At 38.5% G+C, this 20,385-nt stretch overlaps 1 protein-coding gene across 1 annotated transcript; it reads left to right on the forward strand.

Annotated features, from left to right (window-relative positions):
* The first annotated feature begins 522 nt into the window (after window positions 1-522).
* Window positions 523-1,470, forward strand: LOC146455992 (melanocortin receptor 4-like). The gene has a single exon (XM_085093633.1). It carries the CDS (start codon window positions 523-525, stop codon window positions 1,432-1,434), a length of 912 nt encoding a protein of 303 aa, XP_084949759.1. The 3' UTR covers window positions 1,435-1,470.
* The last annotated feature ends 18,915 nt before the right edge of the window (window positions 1,471-20,385 follow it).

Raw genomic sequence — 20,385 nt, forward strand, 5'->3', positions numbered from 1 at the left:
TACAAGTTTTTGGAAGAAAATAAATTTTAAACTGACTACTTTAGACGATGTGCTAATTTACCAGAGTGATGCAAACATGACACGCAACTGAGAAATTAGCCGGGCTGTTTAAAACTGCAACGAGGCACACACCCAAATCCCTTATTTTTCTTTTTCTCAAAGTAATGGCCAGGAGAAATTTTTCAATGTAGGGCCTTGCGTAGATGTAAATAATGTTGTTTTCAAGAAAACCTACAATACTGCTACCGAGCGAAAATATTATATTCAGTTCGAAATTTCTGGTAAAGTATCTCAGTTCTGTCTATTTATACTCTATCTCTACTCTCTACTCTACTCTGTCTACCAGAGTGATGCAAACATGACACGCAACTGAGAATTTAGCAATGACGCACACACCCAAACAGGTGTGTAGCGCAGGATAAAACCAGCTATAAAATTCTACTGATCATTACAAACTAACAGCTCGATCGCAAACCAGGAAGTAGTGCATTTGCCATTTTTCAACTAAAAGCGGAGCGCAACATGAAAATGGACAATCGTACAAGCGATGGAAACTTAACAAACGCGTTAAAACAAGCAAGCACATTAACAGCAGACATTGCTGTTTTTAATGCTGCATTAAACATTGTCCTTTCTCTAGCCGCAACTCTGGGCTTGGTTGCTCTTCGTAAGGTGTCTAGCGTTCATCCAGCGACAAAATTGTTGTTTCGATGTCTGGTAGTTACAGATCTCTGTGTTGGCCTAACTACACAACCATTATTTGCCATCATGGAGCTGAGTAATGCTGGAGTGTTGGAGCTATATACCTTATCTTACGTTGTCAAAGCACAGAATGCGTTTGGTTTTATTCTGTGTGGAGTATCGATCTTCACATCGACCGCCATTAGTGTTGACCGGCTCCTCGCCCTGTCGTTGGGGCTGAGGTACAGACACGTTGTAACTTTGAGAAGAATCCGAGCTTTTATTGCTTGTTTTTGGCTGACTGGTATTGCAGGTGCACTGATGTCCATATTTTGGAGTTACAGCATTACCATGGCTATTGCAAGTTGTTTTATAATACTTTCAATGTTCATTTCCTTTTATTCTTACGCAAAAATATTTCTTAAACTGCGACAACATCAAGCTCAAATTCGACAAGAACAACCAAATGGAGGAGGAATTCCTCTGAACATAGCACGCTACAAGAAGACAGTCTATAGCATAGCATGGGTGCAGTTAGCATTAGCTGTTTGTTATTTTCCCTATGTTATTTCTGTTGTAATAATAGTGCTCTATGGATGTTGCGGTATCAGTGGGTTCATCATTTTGAATAAAGCCGTAACTCTTTATTTGTTAAACTCCTCCTTGAACCCGATTCTTTACTTCTGGAAGATCAAAGAAGTAAGAACAGCAGTGAAGGGCACAGTGAAACAGTTCTGTTGTTCATCAAGTTAAGCTATATGAAAAAACATTTATTTTTCCTACAAAGAAGGCAGTAAAGTTTGTTCATAGGCGGCAACTTTGAAACGTTGGATGAAACTTTCTTAATACAGCATTTGTGGTCTATTTGCTTTTCAAATTCTGTCATAAGGATGCCATACACCGGCGAAATTGTATATATATGTATAACTTTAAATATCTTGACTACGTATTCAGATATAGACTAAGTTGTAATTATTTGTTTTACTAGTCTCATAAAATCAGCCATATTTGTATAATACGACTGGAGGATGGCTACATAATGCTAAATACTGTCAAACCTGTATTAAGCGGACACCCTCGGGATCCTTCCAAGAGTCTGCTTAATACAAATTGTCCGCTGAAAACAGGTTCCCTTAGAATTCGTCTTAAAGGGGCCATATTAATATTCCGCGGTATCAAAAAACCTTGAAAGGGCCAAATACCATTCTCATGAACGTATACGATAACTGTGGAATGCCGTATTTCCATACGCAATGGCAAATATATGTGATCATTTCCTTTATTAAAAGATGTAAAACGTAACACAGCATCTATATTGATCGAATTATGTAAAGGTCCACACAATCAAAACAAGAATAAAAGTTCTGTACAAACAATACAGGAGTACTCAACGACCCTGGATGATTTCTCTCTAGTGAATCCATGTTGACAATCTATTACCACTTCGTACAGTTTATCTTTGAGGTGTTAAATACACATCACTCCAAGACTTTGGATACCAGTGACGGTAAGGGGATGGGCCTGTAATTCTCTGTGCACTCGGCCTCACCCTTTTCAATCAAAGTGACACTATCTTTAACTCGCGGATATGGCGATGGAAGTGGCCGTTCATGCCATGGGTTCAACTAAAAGGTGGCTTTTGTTTATAATAGTTTGGAATGGTCTTTGAAATGTAATAGTGACGGTGATGTCATTGGGGGACATTGTGGAGACCCTCTTAGGGCTCTTCACACGTTTGTCCCCCACGGAGAAGTGGGGGGGAGGGAGAATGCGTTACGAGCGCAAGGAGGGTGTTCGCCATTACATTACCGCGAGAACGCTTGTCGGGAATTTTGAATGAAACGCCTAAACCAGCTTTGAGTGGCTTGAGTTTTGATGCCATTTCTAAACCTTTTAAAAAATATATTTTAGATTTGATCGCGGGCAATCCTAAACGAGATCTTTACGAGCAAATATACTGTTTTTTTAGCCTAGAAGACCGTAAGCGAGACCCAAATAGGGAAATTGACACCCTAAGCGAAACGAGTGTCAGCCTACGGAAATATAATTGTTGACCATTGTTATCAGCGATGTAATTACCACTTTCTGCTTCATTTTCCCGTAGAAAAAGCCAAACTTAAAGAAATAACGAAGAGATTTGAGGGTCACAGTTGCCTTTCAACACCCTTTAGGAATACTTGTACTATTAATATCGGTGGAACAAATTTGCATATCCGTGGTTGCGGTAAAATTGCGCGTCTCCAATTTAATTTCGTCTTCCAGTGAACTCGCCGTTTTCCAGAGCCGTTAGCTATCCGTTGTTTGATAGATTACTTTTATCTTACACAAGAAACCTTTGGGTTAGAAAATGTTTCCGAAGCGATGTTTCCTGGTTGCCAGGGTCGTAACATGGTATATGGGCTCAGGGCTCAAAGCCCAAAATATGACTGGGATCAGGGCTCAGAGGAAAGGGCTCAGGGCTCAGAAGAATGGGATCAGGGATCACGTTGCTTTTGAGCTCGAATCAGGGATCAGAATTGTCACACCATGAATACACGGTAAAAAATCTCTTGTCACAATATTTTTCCACGTAATAAGGTTTTTGTCCATAGAATTTCCCGGCCGACGTACATTTCCTATTGTTGCTTCGGGCTAGGGGCAATTCCTGTCATGCGAGTTGTTTGACAAAAACATGGTATCGTATTCTTAATTAATTCAATTGTTGAGCGCACTTTCCTCGCCTTGTTACCCAACTCTGCCTACGGCTCTCTGGGCTCTTCTCAACGCGCTGTGTACATATCCTGACATATCTTTTTTTGTCATTGAGAAATGGGTAAGAGGAAAAAGGAGAAAAAGAAGTCGCGGGACAGAGAAAGGTACGTAAGTACATCTTTGACTGGTTTTACTTTGTACTCACTCCTGGCAAGTCTTCAAGCATAACAATACAGGACAATAGACAAACCGATTCATTAAAAGCGGAATTTACTTGATTTACTGATAGGTCCCGATCGCCTTATCGCCGAGTCATCGCCTCCAAAAAGTCAAAGGGCGACCATAAATCGAGGTTAGTATTTTTTGACTAATAAATTAACCTTTAATTAAGTGCTTAAATAATTAGAATGGCCGTTTAAAGTAGTATACTTGTACAATGAATTCGCGCGCTTCGTTACAAAATAAATGTTTTCTCGCAATTCAATAACTGCAATAAATCTGCTCTAATTGCATCGAGTTTAGGGTTATCTCGAACTCTGATGAGAAACCGAGATCGGTTCAGTTACCAGTACTAGTATTGGACCGGGAAAGTAAAGGACACATTCCGTTACTGTATAGCTGATAAATGCACCGGAATGGCTTCGAAAGTCCCACGGCAAGGGTAACGAGGATGTGGACGAAGAAACGAGCGCGGAGGAAAAGGAGAGACAAAGGAAGGCATTGCAGGGCTTTGCGAAAGAATTTGGACGGGGTGTATGACAACAAAGAACAAGAGGAAAGACAAAAGAAAGACCTGGTACACTTCCACTTGCCCTGAGTATATTCAGAAGGAATGTGTCGGCACATGGAGAAATCGATCCACTGAAAGAGGTTCAAGGGAGTGAAGGACAATCTACAGCTCATGACGCCGTCGAGGAATACGAGATTATCTTTTCAAAAGGCGATGTAGTTGCTCTCAAGCACAACTACAAGAGGTATATTATTCCTTTCTTCCTTGCAGTTCTTTCAGAAGATCTCCACCATAACGGTGATGCATTCGTGGAAGATCGCATGAGTTTGAGATGGCTGGAACAGTCAGATGAAGATCCCCTTGTATACAAGACTGGGCACCAGGACGACAGAAATTCACCGGAGTGTATCATCGAGAAAGTTGAGATAATAAAAGATGGCAACAACTTCTGTTTGAGCTACCATGAAGAACAACGCCTAGTTGCATTGCTCCAGGGGTCAGTTGAATCAGATGATTCATCGGAGTCAAGTGGTGATGAGGAGGAAGGGGAGCAAGGTCGGGTGGTCAAAGCCCATTAGATTCGAAGCTGGAAGGAGTAGGTATGAAAGACCTACAACCAGATATGTCCTTTGACAATCTAGTCATTAAATCAGGAAAAGCCAATGGCGGGCTTGATACAGAAAAGCTGTAGAACCTGTGGCCTGCACCATTTCATTTTTCTACTTCATGTAAGGCAGGTGGCTTGCTATTGGTAATTGATCTAAACCCCAACAACATCAACAGGGATGGCGGAAAAGAAATTCCAAAAATTGGTTGCCCTTAACCAAGAAACACAGCACTAGGAGATCTGTAAGACAACGGACCAGTGAGGCAACAGCTCAAACAAAATGCACCAATCCCAGCAGTTAAGAACCGATCAACCACAACCGAGCTTGGAGTCATATAAGTTCAAGGTGTCGCAATTCCTGATAAACACTCGCAGTACGCAGTTGAAACGTCGAGATCTACATCATTAAGTGACTACATCGTGAGACAAACGATTACACTTTTTCAATAATACATTACTGTAGACCACTAACGCCTGTCAGCCAGAAGGAGGAAAAAGATCTCAATGTCAAAAGGTATGTCCGCTGCCTGTAGATTCAACGGCCCACGTGAAATATTTGGTTGCAAGAGACCGGACATTTATTAACTGGACAATTTATCCGAGCAAGTAGATATTCGTACTGTACAGGAATTGGAAAGCTAAAGGTAGACCGTTCAGAAGTTCCTTACAGTGCTGTTAATTCCACTGGGGACCAACCACTGTTACTGCTGTTTGGCTAAAATTAAACTGATTTATTCCAATTTCGATTCTTATGCTTTCTTCTGATTTGCTTAAAAACCTGCCTTGCTCGTATGATCATGAGCAACACTTATAATAAACCTTAGTAAATACTCTTAATGGACGTTACATATGAAAAGCTCAAGTTTCCGCCGCAAGATCTTTCAAGACGTGTGATACGCGAAGGGAAGTGGCCTACTTTTAAGGTATAAATTAACAATTATACACAGAGGTCAACTCATCTATATCTTTAAAGCTATGATAGAACTTACAACTTCAACTAAGACTTAGAGTTAATGTTTTTCTCATCAGCCCATTTGAACGTGTTCTATATTTTATATATGGACATAAACGAAAATTTCTGAGTTGAAATTGTGTAAAAAATGGATGGGATCAATTTTTTCATCAGGGCTCAGGGATCAACATTTTGGGGAAAATGGGGCTCAGGGATCAAAATTACGGCAAGAAAATAGGGATCAATGGGTCCCGGATATACCATGTTACGACCCTGTGGTTACGGGGCCTTGCACAAATACATTAATTTGAATATAAAAGCCCCTGCAGTGTCCATCCCATCCCTCGGGCATGGGAGTCCGGCATTAGTCTACCCTCGGGGATTTCACAGCCACACAATGCTGTCGCTTCGTGTCAGTGATACGTTCACCAGTAATAGACAATACACTCTTGTTAAACTACGCATTGTTTGAGAAGGACATAAATGAGATGGTAGATCAACAGAATGAAGGTTCATTGCCACAATCCTGGGAGGGAGCACTGGGAACGAGCTTTGACTAGAATAACGATAACTGCCGAGAAGGAAAGGATTCAACATCTTTTTAACTTCACCGTGGGGCATTTGACCAACCTGCCAGTTTATTTGAAAAAAAAAATGCTAATGCACGGAGGATGAGCACTACTTAAAATGACTGCTTCATAAATAGCTGAATTATTATTCATCAATTAAGAAAGGGCCAAAACTTTCAATATTTTAATTTACAAAATGTTCTACTGGTGAATTTTAAATCTTTTAAGCTAAACCAGCTGTTTTAATTTAGGTCGCCTGAAAACTTTATTCTAGTCATGCCTAGTATGAGCTGAATTTACCGAGAGGAATTTTCTTTCAGTTGTTTATCTTTTTTATAACATAGCGCGCATGCATCCTAATCTAATTCCTATTGGCGTCATCATGGTACATTTCTCAACATACACACGGCCGTGCGTCCATCCGATGACGTGTGCAAGTCAGATGGGGGAAGTATGCGCGCGCTATGTTATAAAAAACATTTTACAGAGAGACAACACCATAAAAAAATGGATATTTATAAAAGCTTGTCTAAGTTTAATGAAACGTTTAGATTAAATTGAAATTTTACTTTTGCACAGAGAATTTTGTAATTGATCAGGAACAAACCTTGTTTTCCAAATCATTTAATTTATTTTCACTATGTTATAAAAGAATTGGTTCATGCTTTTAGCTCTGCGTATATCGAGTTATGGATGCACTTGGGAAGTTTGGAGAGCACTCAAGAAGCTAGAGTTGCTTTCGGCTACGCCTCAAGCAACTCTTACGCTTCTCTCGTGCTCTCCAAACTTCTCGCGTGCACCATAACTCGATATACGCATGCTAAGCATTAACCAATTCTTAATTATGTTGGCTTGAAGGTGATTGAAAGCAAATTGAGTGTTTTTTTTTTTTCATACACATTGTCGACGATGAACAAATAGACTGACTAAAAAACAAATGAGTGATGTTTTAATTCTTTTCCTATGGACTAATTAACTGTTATCAGACCACCTTTCACAGCCAATTGTCACGGCTTTAAAACAGACTTGCAGAAAATCAAAGAGCATGGGTTGGTTTCCACGTTTATACCATATTTTTTCATTAAAATTATACTGGTTTTTCAGGCTCTCAAAATCTACGCTTCCTTTTTAACAATAGATTTTTTAGCATTTTTACCGAAGAATTATAACCAAAGAATCAAATTAGACTGTACGAACGTTACCACACTACGAGCAGTCCCTTATTATTTCTTAGGGATAGTAAAGCGGGCCAACTACGCTAGCGCGCGCGAAAATTAACTCCTGCGTGGAGACGCCAAGCGGAGTTTGAGCGTCTCCTCGCGGGAAGCAATTTTCGCGCGCGTTCACATGGTCCGCTCGCTCTACTATCGCTAAGAAATATAAGGGAATGCTCGTAGTCTAACACGTTGTAGAAAAGAACCAGAGAACAACAGTCAAATTTAACTTTTAACGAGCGAATAGTGCCAGTTTATTTTCAAAATATGCTTATGCACGGGGGATGTGCACTTCTTAAAATGACTGATTCGTGAATAGCTAAATTCAGTATCAACTTTAGAAAGGGCCAAAGTTTTCAATATTTTAATTAACAAAATGATCTACCGGTGTATTTTAAAATCTTTTGAGCTAGCCAGCTGTTTTAATTTGGGTTGTCTAGTCATGTCTAGCATGAGCTCAATTTACCAAGAGGAATTTTCTCTTTCTTTAGCTTGTTTTGTTTGTCTTGTTTTGCGTGTTTGTTTGAAACTGCCAAAAGCATCTATGTGAAAAACCGTAAAATAAAGTATGCTTCGATCTGTTTTTTCCTTTTTCGTATACATTGTCGACGCCGAACATATTTACAAGTCATGTTTTTATTCTGGTCCTGTAGACAAATTAACTATTATCAGACCACCTTCATAGCCAATCTGATGAGGACTTTTGCGTTTCAAGGCCCGTTTAAACGGTTTCAACATTCAACTGACATTTGTTCAACAAAAGTTGAATGGATGTTGGGCAAATGTTGAATGAACGGAGTGTTCAAACGGCTTCAACACCATTCAACATTTTTAAGAACAAAGAAAATGCTGAATCGATGTTGAATGAAATTTCAATCCAATTTAAATTTGATTCAACACGCTTCATCAAGCTTTCAACATTTATTTGTTACACTCTCAACAATGCTGAACGACCTGTTCAAACGCGCCCGACTAAGTGTTGAACGCATGTTATAATAAATCTTGAAATCTTTTAAACGAGCGTTTAAAGACGCACAGCCTCACGGACTTAGTTAATCAAATGCCATTCCCCGTGAAATGATATGCACTGCTAAAGCTACAATTTTAGTAATGCCCTGTTTATTCTTCCTGCATCGAAAAATGTTATTTATCGTCAACTCGCCCACGTAAAATTTATGAAGGCTATTTATCCTCACATAAGTCTTGTACATCCTGTTTTGACTTCAACCAAATGAATGCTGGTGCCTTCACGTTTATTACCTACCTTTCTGGCGGCCAACAGACACTACACTTCGATACACTAAATTATTGTATACTGCTCCGTATTAACTTAAGTAAAGTTACGATATGTAAAACGGTGTTTTTTACGATCTTCTGGTTGGAATCAAGATGACATATAACACACACGCAAATTATTGCCTCTCCAAAGAGCGGACAAAAGTGAACTGAAGTTTTCACTGCCCGTATGTTTTTAACATCTTCTCAAAATAATTGCAAGGAGAAATTTTTAAATGCAGGGCCCAACGATCCCGCAGTAGATGTAAACAATATTGTTTAAAAAAAGAAACCTACAACACTGCTACCGAGCGAAAATTGTTTTATTTAGTAACGTATTTCTGGTAAAGTAACTCAGTTCTGTCTAAAATATGCAGTCTCAAAAAGTGTGTTTACCGAAAACTAAAGAATTAACTACTTTGTTACAAGTTTTTGGAAGAAAATAAATTTTAAACTGACTACTTTAGACGATGTTCTAATTTACCAGAGTGATGCAAACATGACACGCAACTGAGAAATTAGCCGGGCTGTTTAAAACTACAACGAGGCACACACCCAAATCCCTTATGTTTCTTACGGATAGTAAAGCGAGCAAACTACGCGAGCCAGAACGAAAATCGCCTCCTGCGTGCAGACGCGAAGCGGAGTTTGAGCGTCTCCCCGCGGGAAGCAGTTTTCGCGCGCATTCACATGGTTCGCTCGCTCTACTATCCCTAAGAAAAATAAGGGAATGCTCGTTGTCTTACACGTTGTAGAAAAGCACCAGAGAAAAACAGTCAAATTTAACTATTAAAGAGCGAATACTGACAGTTTATTTTCAAAATATGCTAATACACGGGGGATGGGCACTTCTTAAAATGACTTATTCATAAATAGCTGAATTATTATTCATCAATATAGAGGGCCAAAGCTTCAATATTTCATTAACCGGTGTATTTTAAAATCTTTTGAGCTAACCAGCTGTTTAATTTAGGTTGTCTAGTCATGTCTAGCATGAGCTGAATTTACCGAGACGAATTTTCTTTCTTTTTCCTTTTTTTTTTTTTATTATCTTTTTTGCGTGTTTGCTTTAAACTGATCAAAAGCAACTATGTGAAAAATCGTAAAATAAAGTGTGCTTCGAACTGCCTTTTGTTTTTCACATACATTGTCAAGGCTGAACACATATACTGACTGAAATACAAGTCATGTTTTTATTCTTTTCCTGTGAAGTAATTAACTGTTTTCAGACCACCTTTCAAGCCCATCAGACGAGAACTTAGTATTGTGGAAACACACAGACTCGCCGACTAAGTTAACCAAATGTCCTTCCTGATACAGTAATGTGCACTTGTATAGCTGCAATTTTAATAATGCTCTGTTTTATTCTTTCTGTATAAAAAAATGTCATTTGTCGACAACTCGCTTACGTGAAATTTATTAAGGCTAGTAAGCATCACTAAGTCTACTACATCCTGTTTTGGCTTCAGCCAAATGAACACGGATGCCTTCAAGGTAATCGCACACAGTTCTTGTTGCAAACTGACACTACGCTAAGTTATTGTATACTGCTCTGTTTAAACTATAAATATAGTAATGATATGAAAAATGGTGAGTGCGGGGAGAATGCGTTATGAGCGCAAGGAGGGTGTTCGCCATTACATTACCGCGAGAACGCTTGTCGGGAATTTTGAATGAAACGCCTAAACCAGCTGTGAGTGGCTTGAGTTTTGATGCCATTTCTAAAACCTTTTAAAAAAATATATTTTAGATTTGATCGCGGGCAATCCTAAACAAGATCTTTACGAGCAAATATACTGTTTTTTTAGCGTAGAAGACCGTAAGCGAGACCCAAATAGGGAAATTGACACCCTAAGCGAAACGAGTGTCAGCCTACGGAAATATAATTGTTGACCATTGTTATCAGCGATGTAATTACCACTTTCTGCTTCATTTTCCCGTAGAAAAAGCCAAACTTAAAGAAATAACGAAGAGATTTGAGGGTCACAGTTGCCTTTCAACACCCTTTAGGAATACTTGTACTATTAATATCGGTGGAACAAATTTGCATATCCGTGGTTGCGGTAAAATTGCGCGTCTCCAATTTAATTTCGTCTTCCAGTGAACTCGCCGTTTTCCAGAGCCGTTAGCTATCCGTTGTTTGATAGATTTCTTTTTATCTTACACAGCGAAATCATTTACTGCATCGAATTCGCTTTTGGTAAGCTATGCGAACTACGACTGAGGGACACAAGCATGTGAATGTCAGTGCGCATATTTTCCTTTGGTGAAGTAACAATTTAATTTTTTAATTCACGAGGCTTTCACGTCATGAATTTATTTATTTTTGCGTTTTACAAAAACGGAGCAAGCTTTTAATAAGCTGTATCATTCAGGAAGTGTTCTGTTGCTGCTTTAAAATGAGCAAGATAAAAAAAATAAATGCTACAGCTGTCGGAAAGCTATTTACATGTAAGGAAAATAATTTGAATATCCTTCACAAATAGGTTCTTGTACTTTGCGTGATCGAAAGCTCAAACGCAAAATCTTCAAACTCAAAACCGATCCATTCGACCAAAATTATCGACCGAAAAAGTCAGTTCGTTACGAAATCTTTTGCCATTTCATTTCGATCAGACACTCGGCGCTAGCTACTCCAGCAGTGATCGACGTTGTTTACAAATGAAATGTGTTTCTCATTTTGTTTGTTCAATTTTATTGAACGCTTAGTTACATACTTATTTTGACTACACAATAATACTGATGAGGTTTTTTTGTGTTTAGCAGTCCTTCTATTGATAAGATAGAGACGACAATTACTACCCGCCTCTACCGAAGATTTGTCACGTCTGACTTGCAGTCTAGCTGTGCACATTCTTAATGTCATATACTTACGAAAAGCAGGAGATATATATTTTCTTAACTCAGAGTAGCTCGGTACGTTTTTCCTTAAATGATGAACAATAAATCCTTTAATTACCTTGCCTTTATGAAACAAGCTCAACGTTTTCTTGTGAGGAATTCTAGAAGGTTCTCTGTCGTTACGGTGGCGAGCGCGTTCAGAATTTCGAATGGACTTCGTCCTTGATCTGAAGATCGCCACGGATTGCTGATCATTTTTCCTCGCATCGTCAATAACTGGGTCTTTCGACTGCTCATCATACTGGTTGGCCACACAAGTACTACCGTTTGGCAGCATGGGTTTGTTTAGCAGCACTGTTTGTCACATCACTAATGTTGTTCAAGTTCGATTGAATTGTCTTTCGTGACTCATAGCTTGCTAGACTTCGTAATAATTTTCATAAACATTGGCATACTTTGACAGCTTCGAAGTCACTCTCTAAATGGAAATCAATTTCCAAATGGAATTTATTAATCCCTCGCGAGCTTAGGGGATAGACAGGGACTTCTGTCTTCTCACCCAGCGTCGATTCGACTTCGACATCAAGATTTACGCGTCGGGGTGGAAGGCGGTGTATAATCGGTCTTAATTGTATCAATGCGCATTTGTCAAGAATCTTTTGCTTCACCTTCGAAGAACACCATTTTGTCACTTCTTCAGACACTTGCTTCTTATGTCGGAGAATGCAGCGAGAATGCGTTCAAAGCACTCAGGTCGGTGTGTCACGACTTCCTAAGCCGTGTGGTGTTGCGATTCGCCGGTGATTGGCTAATAGATCGAGCTTCCGGCTAGCAAGTGACGTGGGATTGGCTATTATTTGACTTCCGGTTACACCGGAGTGAGTGATTCATTTGCATACGGAATGCCACTATCACTCGTGGATGCTAAAGCATATATTGGCCAGTAGCTGAAATCTCCTAGCAACGGTTAAATCGTTTCCCACCCAGTTACTTTTTAGGGATGAAACAATTTTTGGCAGGAACAAAGGCAGTGGATAAGCAAAGTATATTTTAAAAATAAAATTCACTGTTCTTGCTTCCTAAGTGCTTTTATTATAATTTTACAAGAGAACTTCATAATCGAATTCTGATCAAATGAGGCGAATTGTAATGACAACAAGATGGATATAGTGCTGAAACGCGCTCGAAATGCGACTAAAATTTGTCGGGGAAATATGTAGTCCTAAATGTTTCTGTGTTAACGTGAACGAAGCACTTGTCGTAGAAACATTTTTTTACTTTTGAGAAACAAAAAATTATTTGTCATTCTTTAAAAAAACATTTTTGTTTCAGCAGTAAATGTTTCGCCGCGTGAACCCCCAAGAAACCTTTGGATTAGAAAATGTTTCCGGAGCAATGCTTCCTGGTTGCGGGGCCTTGCACAAATAATTAATTAATTTGAATATAAAAGCCCCTGCAGTGTCCATCCCCTCCCTCGGGCATGGGAGTCCGGCATTAGTCTACCCTCGGGGATTTGACGGCCACACAATGCTGTCGCTTCGTGTCAGTGATTCGTTCACCAGTAATAGACAATACACTCTTGTTAAACTACGTATTGTTTGAGAAGGACATAAATGATATGGTAGATCAACAGAATGAAGGTTCATTGCCACAATCCTGAGAGGGAGCACTGGGAACGAGCTTTGACTAGAATAACGATAACTGCCGAGAAGGAAAGGATTCAACGTCTTTTTAACTTCACCGTGGGGCATTTGATCAGTTCGTTTGTCCGCCTGCCAGTTTATTTGAAAAAAAAAATGCTAATGCACGGAGGATGGGCACTACTTAAAATATCTGCTTCATAAATAGCTGAATTATTATTCATCAATTAAGAGCCGTTGTCAGTAACTTTCGAGAATCCGGCGACAGAAGCGAAAATTCGAATTTTTTTTTATTTACCCCAAAAGACCCTTTTGGTGAACTATTTTCAAAAATAATATTCAAAAGTTCCAGCGAATTTTTTTTTCGGCAAAAATTAGGAAAGTTCGAAATCGGCCTCAACGTGCCCGATGGCCCGATTGAAATTATGCAAATTAGTACATTTTCAAAACTCTCGTTCAAGACAAGGCAACGTTTTCTCGAGTTGACACTTTCACAATCGTTTTTACATCCCTTTTGCTTGCTTCCAAACTATATTTTATCTCGACCTGAACATTCTTTCATTTGAAGTTAGCAACGTAAAGAATACAATGTTTGCTATTTCTTAGATAGAGTGATTTTAGCCATATTTCAGATGACCATATCATCGGGGGTATACGAATATACTGGTAATGAAATAACTTTTTTGAACGGGTAATTTTTCTTATTTATCATGTTCAAATATTTAGTTTGGCCCGTGAAAAGCGAGCGCGCTAGGTCGAGATGTGTGGAATGCACTTTGACACAATTCGCCATTTCAGCACTTCATGTTCCTCCTGTAACTTTGCACGTGTCAATACAGTTCACGGAAGCTCTTAGATAAAAGCCAAGGTCTCTGGTTTCATTTCATGCTTTAATACACGTAAATAACTAGCTTTAAACTTGAGAGCTCCCTATATTAGCATTAAGTCATCAAATGATTCGTTTCAGGTGAAATTTTCGAGTTTATATTGAGCCGTTCAAGTGAGATGAAAGAGCCGTTCCCAGGGAAACAACTTGAAATCAGTGAAATTAATACCCTGTCTCTCATATCATGCTACACTTCCAAACTACCGTTATTTTTAAGCTAGAAAGTGTAAATGCTCCCTTTTTGCGTGACCTAAAACAGAATTTGCCTTAAATATTACGAATAAAGTCCACTGCAATAAAAAACTGAAAAAATCGCGCACCGACGTAAATGTAAACATCAGCCGTTTCTCAACTCGCCACATGGGTGAAACGCGTCCGTTGTTTTACCTCTGTATACATTTATGACCAGAAAGTAGAAACAAAAATTCTTCTCTTTGCCCATCTGTATAAAAACACTTGCCAACCAAGCTTTTGTTTTTCTGTGTGTTTGTCGAAACTACTGAAGAAAAGTGCAACATTGTTGCTGACTACTTGACTCATTCAATCACAACCGGATAACACGACTGAATACTAGATATAAAAAAATGCTCTTAATTCTCTCCAATCGTTACTCACATTATATCCAGCGATATCACATCTTAGAGGCAAGGCTGAAAGTTGTCTCAAATTCCGCATATTAGAAATTTAAAGTTTTGAACAACGCGAACAACTTTCATTGCGTGACAAGTGAAATGTGATACGCAAGCGCGCGAAAAGCACAGGAATAAGCTATGTCAACATTTACGCTTGTGATGACAGTGCGAAAATAATTTTTGAGATTACAAGAAGAAATTAAGACAAGTCAAGGTCTGCAAGGTATATTTGATTGCCGGATTGAAACGAAAATCATGTATCCCCCGGGGGGGATTTTACCGAATTCTCATCAACAACAACAACCTTTATTTTCCTCAAAAAAAGCCGAAATTAACTAAAATGAAAAGTAAACAAATCAAGAGCTTTCGAGGTCTCAATGACCTATTTCAATACTATCCTCAAACAAAAAGCTAATATATTTAGGAGAGTAAAGTTTTTCTTTCGCCATGGAACCTCTCCGTGCGGATCGATCAAGCTCAAAAAATGCGCAATATTTGCAATGTGTTACGCTTAATCAATACAAAAAGGGCGTTCGCTCGCACCTATACAGACACAAAAAATCCGGCCTATGAAGAAATTCAGGACGAAATAGTGTTGTTGCTAGAAAGGGCAGGTAAAGTGTTTTCATTTGAGTGAAAATAAGAGCATGAAAGAACATTTTATTTCTTTTTCTGATTTTCCCCTATTTTTTTAGAGTCGTTGTTCATCATGATCAATGTATGCACTGTGGCTTAACCTAATCCAAATGGAACTCGTAATAAGTTATATCTTCAACCAATTCCATATAAAGACCACTATAAATTGAATAATCACTAGACTCTGGTACACAGGTTCAAAAGATACTCTCACCGGCCTTTTCAATTGCTGTTTGTGTGGTGGATACTCTGGAGCACGCTGGGAGGATTTAACAAAGACAACGTCAGACTTGAACAGTGACGGCCCGTAAGAGATAACACCGTCTTTTAGACCGAACACGAACATCTGAGAAAATACCAGTCGTGCCCCTTGTCCTTTGACACTAGTGCGCGCGCTAGAAAATAAATTAAGGTTAAACTCTTACCTTAAAATTCGATCAGCTCTACCGTCAGCAATAATGCAGAATAATGTTGTGTATTTCCAGTTAACATTTTATCACCATCATTGACTCATCTCAAACTGACATTAAAGCTACGTTAAATATTTGACTGCAATAGGCCTTATCACGGTTTTCGACGCCATTTTGAAGAGTAGGCAAAGAGGCTTGAAATAACAGTGTTTATATTGGTAATTGAACTGAGTGGAGTGCAATTTGGTCTGAAATCATACGCGTGATTTGAAATCACAAGTATGATTTCAGACCAAAATTGCACGACACGAAGTTCAATTACCACTTAATTACATCCATTTTGAAATCACAGAGTATCATTGTCAATATTAATATTCTATTTGTGTTACTTCCTTTCCATTTTGATGGGCTAAAGAATGGATGCAATTTAGACCAAGAAATGGTGCAATTTGGGAATAAATTGCATCATTTTGGACCAATCAGATTCCAAGGATCACCAGTGATTTCAAAATGGATGTAATTAGTCTGGAAATTTGATGTCAAATAATTTTCATAAAATGATAAAACATTGCTGCGGAAAAATTCATGAATTGGAAACTTTTGACATTAGGAAAAGGATTTTAAGAAAAAAATTTGGAGGGATGTAACTTTTGAACTTTTCATGCATTTTCCTGTATTTTTTTTCCTGCGAACTATTTATAGTACTACAGTTCACGGCTGGTTCGCTTTACAGACAAATGTATGGAAAGTTCAAAACACGACTGGACGCTTTCTGGCACAGTTACATCCCTCCAATTTTTTTTCTTAAAATCCTTTTCCTAACGCTAAAAGTTTCCAATTCATGAATTTTTCAGCAGCAATGTTTTATGAAAATTATTTGACATCGAATTTCCATACAAACACTGTTATTTCAAGTCTGTTTGCCTACTCGTCAAAATGGCGTCGAAAACCGTGATAAGGCCTATTGTATTTTAACAAGTTAACCTGAAAAGAATTCTTTTTTTTTTCGTTCCATTCATGGGCCGGTAAACGTCCTTATTGCATTGATTAACCGTATAACACATTGCAAATCTTGCGCACCTTTTGAGCTTGATCCACAACTTTTGAGCATTGATCCATGGCGAAAGACAAACTTCACTCTCCTAAGTGTATTAGCTTTTTGTTTGAGGATAGTATTGATATACCGCATTGAGGTTTCAAAAGGTCTTAATTTGTTAACTTGATTTGTAAATTAATTTCGGTTTTACTTTTCCTGTAATGTTATTGATGAGAATCCGACACAGACAATACAGAGTGATTCTCGGAGGAGGAAAACTACATGATTATCGTTTCAGTCCATTAAATATACCTTGCAAACCTTGACTTGTCTCAATTTCATCTTGTAATTTCAAATTATTTTCGCACTGTCAACACTGACAAGCGCAAATATTGACAAAGCTTATCCCTGTTCTTTTCGCGCGCTTGCGTATCACATTTCACTTGTCACGCACTGACAGTTATTCGCGTTCCTGCGTTGTTCAAAACTTTAAATTTCTAATATGCGAAATTTGAGACAACTTTCAGCCTTGCCTCGGGGATGTGACATCGCCGTATATAATGTGAGTAACGATTGCAGAGAAGTAAGAGCATTTCTTTATATCTAGTATTCAGTCGTGCTATCCGGTTGTAGTTGAATGAGTCAAGTAGCCAGTAACAATGTTGCACTATTCTTCAGTATTTTCGACAAACACACAGAAAAACAAAAGCTTGGTTGGCAAGTGTTTTTATACAGATGGGCATAGAGAAGAATTTTTGTTTCTACTTTCTGGTCATAAATGTATACAGAGGTAAAACAACGGACGCGTTTCATCCATGTGGCGAGTTGAGAAACGGCTGATGTTTACATTTACGTCGGTGCGCGATTTTTTTCAGTTTTTTATTGCAGTGGACTTTATTCGTAATATTTAAGGCAAATTCTGTTTTAGGTCACGTAAAAAAGAAGCATTTACACTTTCTAGCTTAAAAATAACGGTAGTTTGGAAGTGTAGCATGATATGAGAGACAGGGTATTAATTTCACTGATTTCAAGTTGTTTCCCTGGGAACGGCTCTTTCATCTCACTTGAACGGCTCAATATAAACTCGAAAATTTCACCTGAAACGAATCATTTGATGACTTAATGCTAATATAGGGAGCTCTCAAGTTTAAAGCTAGTTATTTACGTGTATTAAAGCATGAAATGAAACCAGAGACCTTGGCTTTTATCTAAGAGCTTCCGTGAACTGTATTGACACGTGCAAAGCATGAAGTGCTGAAATGGCGAATTGTGTCAAAGTGCATTCCACACATCTCGACCTAGCGCGCTCGCTTTTCACGGGCCAAACTAAATATTTGAACATGATAAATAAGAAAAATTACCCGTTCAAAAAAGTTATTTCATTACCAGTATATTCGTATACCCCCGATGATATGGTCATCTGAAATATGGCTAAAATCACTCTATCTAAGAAATAGCAAACATTGTATTCTTTACGTTGCTAACTTCAAATGAAAGAATGTTCAGGTCGAGATAAAATATAGTTTGGAAGCAAGCAAAAGGGATGTAAAAACGATTGTGAAAGTGTCAACTCGAGAAAACGTTGCCTTGTCTTGAACGAGAGTTTTGAAAATGTACTAATTTGCATAATTTCAATCGGGCCATCGGGCACGTTGAGGCCGATTTCGAACTTTCCTAATTTTTGCCGAAAAAAAAATTCGCTGGAACTTTTGAATATTATTTTTGAAAATAGTTCACCAAAAGGGTCTTTTGGGGCAAATAAAAAAAAAATTCGAATTTTCGCTTCTGTCGCCGGATTCTCGAAAGTTACTGACAACGGCTCTTAAGAAAGGGCCAAAGCTTTCAATATTTTAATTAACAAAATGTTCTACTGGTGCATTTTAAATCTTTTAAGCTCAGCCAGCTGTTTTAATTTAGGTGGCATGAAAACTATATTCTAGTCATGCCTGGTATGAGCTGAATTTACCGAGAGAAATTTTCTTTCAGTTGTTTATCTTTTTTATAACATAGCGCGCATGCATCCTAATCTAATTCCTATTGGCGTCATCATGGTACATTTCTCAACATACACACGGCCGTGCGTCCATCCGATGACGTGTGCAAGTCAGATGGGGGAAGTATGCGCGCGCTATGTTATAAAAAAACATTTTACAGAGAGACAACACCATAAAAAATGGCTATTTATGAAAGCTTGTCGAAGTTTAATGAAACGTTTAGATTAAATTGAAATTTTTCTTTTGTACAGAGAATTTTCTAATTAATCAGGAACAAACCTTGTTTTCCAAATCATTTAATTTATTTTCACTATGTTATAAAAGAATTGGTTCATGCTTTTAGCTTTGCGTATATCGAGTTATGGATGCACTTGGGAAGTTTGGAGAGCACTCAAGAAGCTAGAGTTGCTCTCGGCTACGCCTCGAGCAACTCATACGCTTCTCTCGTGCTCTCCAAACTTCCCGCGTGCACCATAACTCGATATACGCATGCTAAGCATTAACCAATTCTTAATTATGTTGGCTTAAAGGTGATCGAAAGCAAATTGCGTGGGTTTTTTTTCATACACATTGTCGACGATGAACAAATAGACTGACTGAAAAACAAATGAGTGATGTTTTAATTCTTTTCCTGTGGACTAATTAACTGTTATCAGACCACCTTTCACAGCCAATCGTCACGGTTTTAAAACAGACTTGCAGAAAATAAAAGAGCATGAGTTGGTTTCCACGTTCATACCATATTTTTTCATTAAAATTATATCTGGTTCTTCAGGCTCTCGATATCTACGCTTCCTTTTTAACAATAGATTTTTTAGCATTTTTACCGAAGAATGATAACTAAGGAATCAAATTAGACTGTACGTACGTTACCAGACTAAGAGCCGTCCCTTTTTATTTCTTTGGGATAGTAAAGCGGGCGAACTACGCTAGCGCGCGCGAAAATTAACTCCTGAGTGGAGACGGCAAGCGGAGTTTGAGCGTCTCCTCGCAGGAACCAGTTTTCGCGCGCGTTCACATGGTCCGCTCCCTCTACTATCGCTAAGAAAAATAAGTGACTGCTCGTAGTCTAACACGTTGTAGAAAAGAACCAGAGAACAACAGTCAAATTTAACTTTTAACCTGCGAATAGTGCCAGTTTATTTTCAAAATATGCTCGTGCACGGGCACGGGGGATGGGCACTTCTTAAAAAGACAGATTTATGAATAGCTGAATTATTATTCATCAGTTTAGAAAGGGCCAAAGTTTTCAATATTTTAATTAACAAAATGATCTACCGGCGTATTTTAAAATCTTTTGAGCTAACCAGCTGTTTTAACTTGGGTTGTCTAGTCTTGTCTAGCATGAGCTGAATTTACCAAGAGGAGTTTTCTCTTTCTTTAGCTTGCTTTGTTTATCTTGTTTTGCGTGTTGGTTTGAAACTGCCAAAAGCATCTATGTGAAAAATCGTAAAATAAAGTATGCTTCGATCTGTTTTTCCTTTTTCGTATACATTGTCGACGCCGAACATATTACGAGTCATGTTTTTATTCTGGCCCCAGTTGTTCAAAGGCCGGATAACTTTATCCGCTGGATAAGGCACTCTTCAGC

This window comes from Pavona decussata, unplaced genomic scaffold (assembly GCF_977016875.1).
Source record: "Pavona decussata unplaced genomic scaffold, jaPavDecu1.1 SCAFFOLD_262, whole genome shotgun sequence".
In the NCBI taxonomy this organism is placed as follows: Eukaryota; Metazoa; Cnidaria; class Anthozoa; order Scleractinia; family Agariciidae; genus Pavona; species Pavona decussata.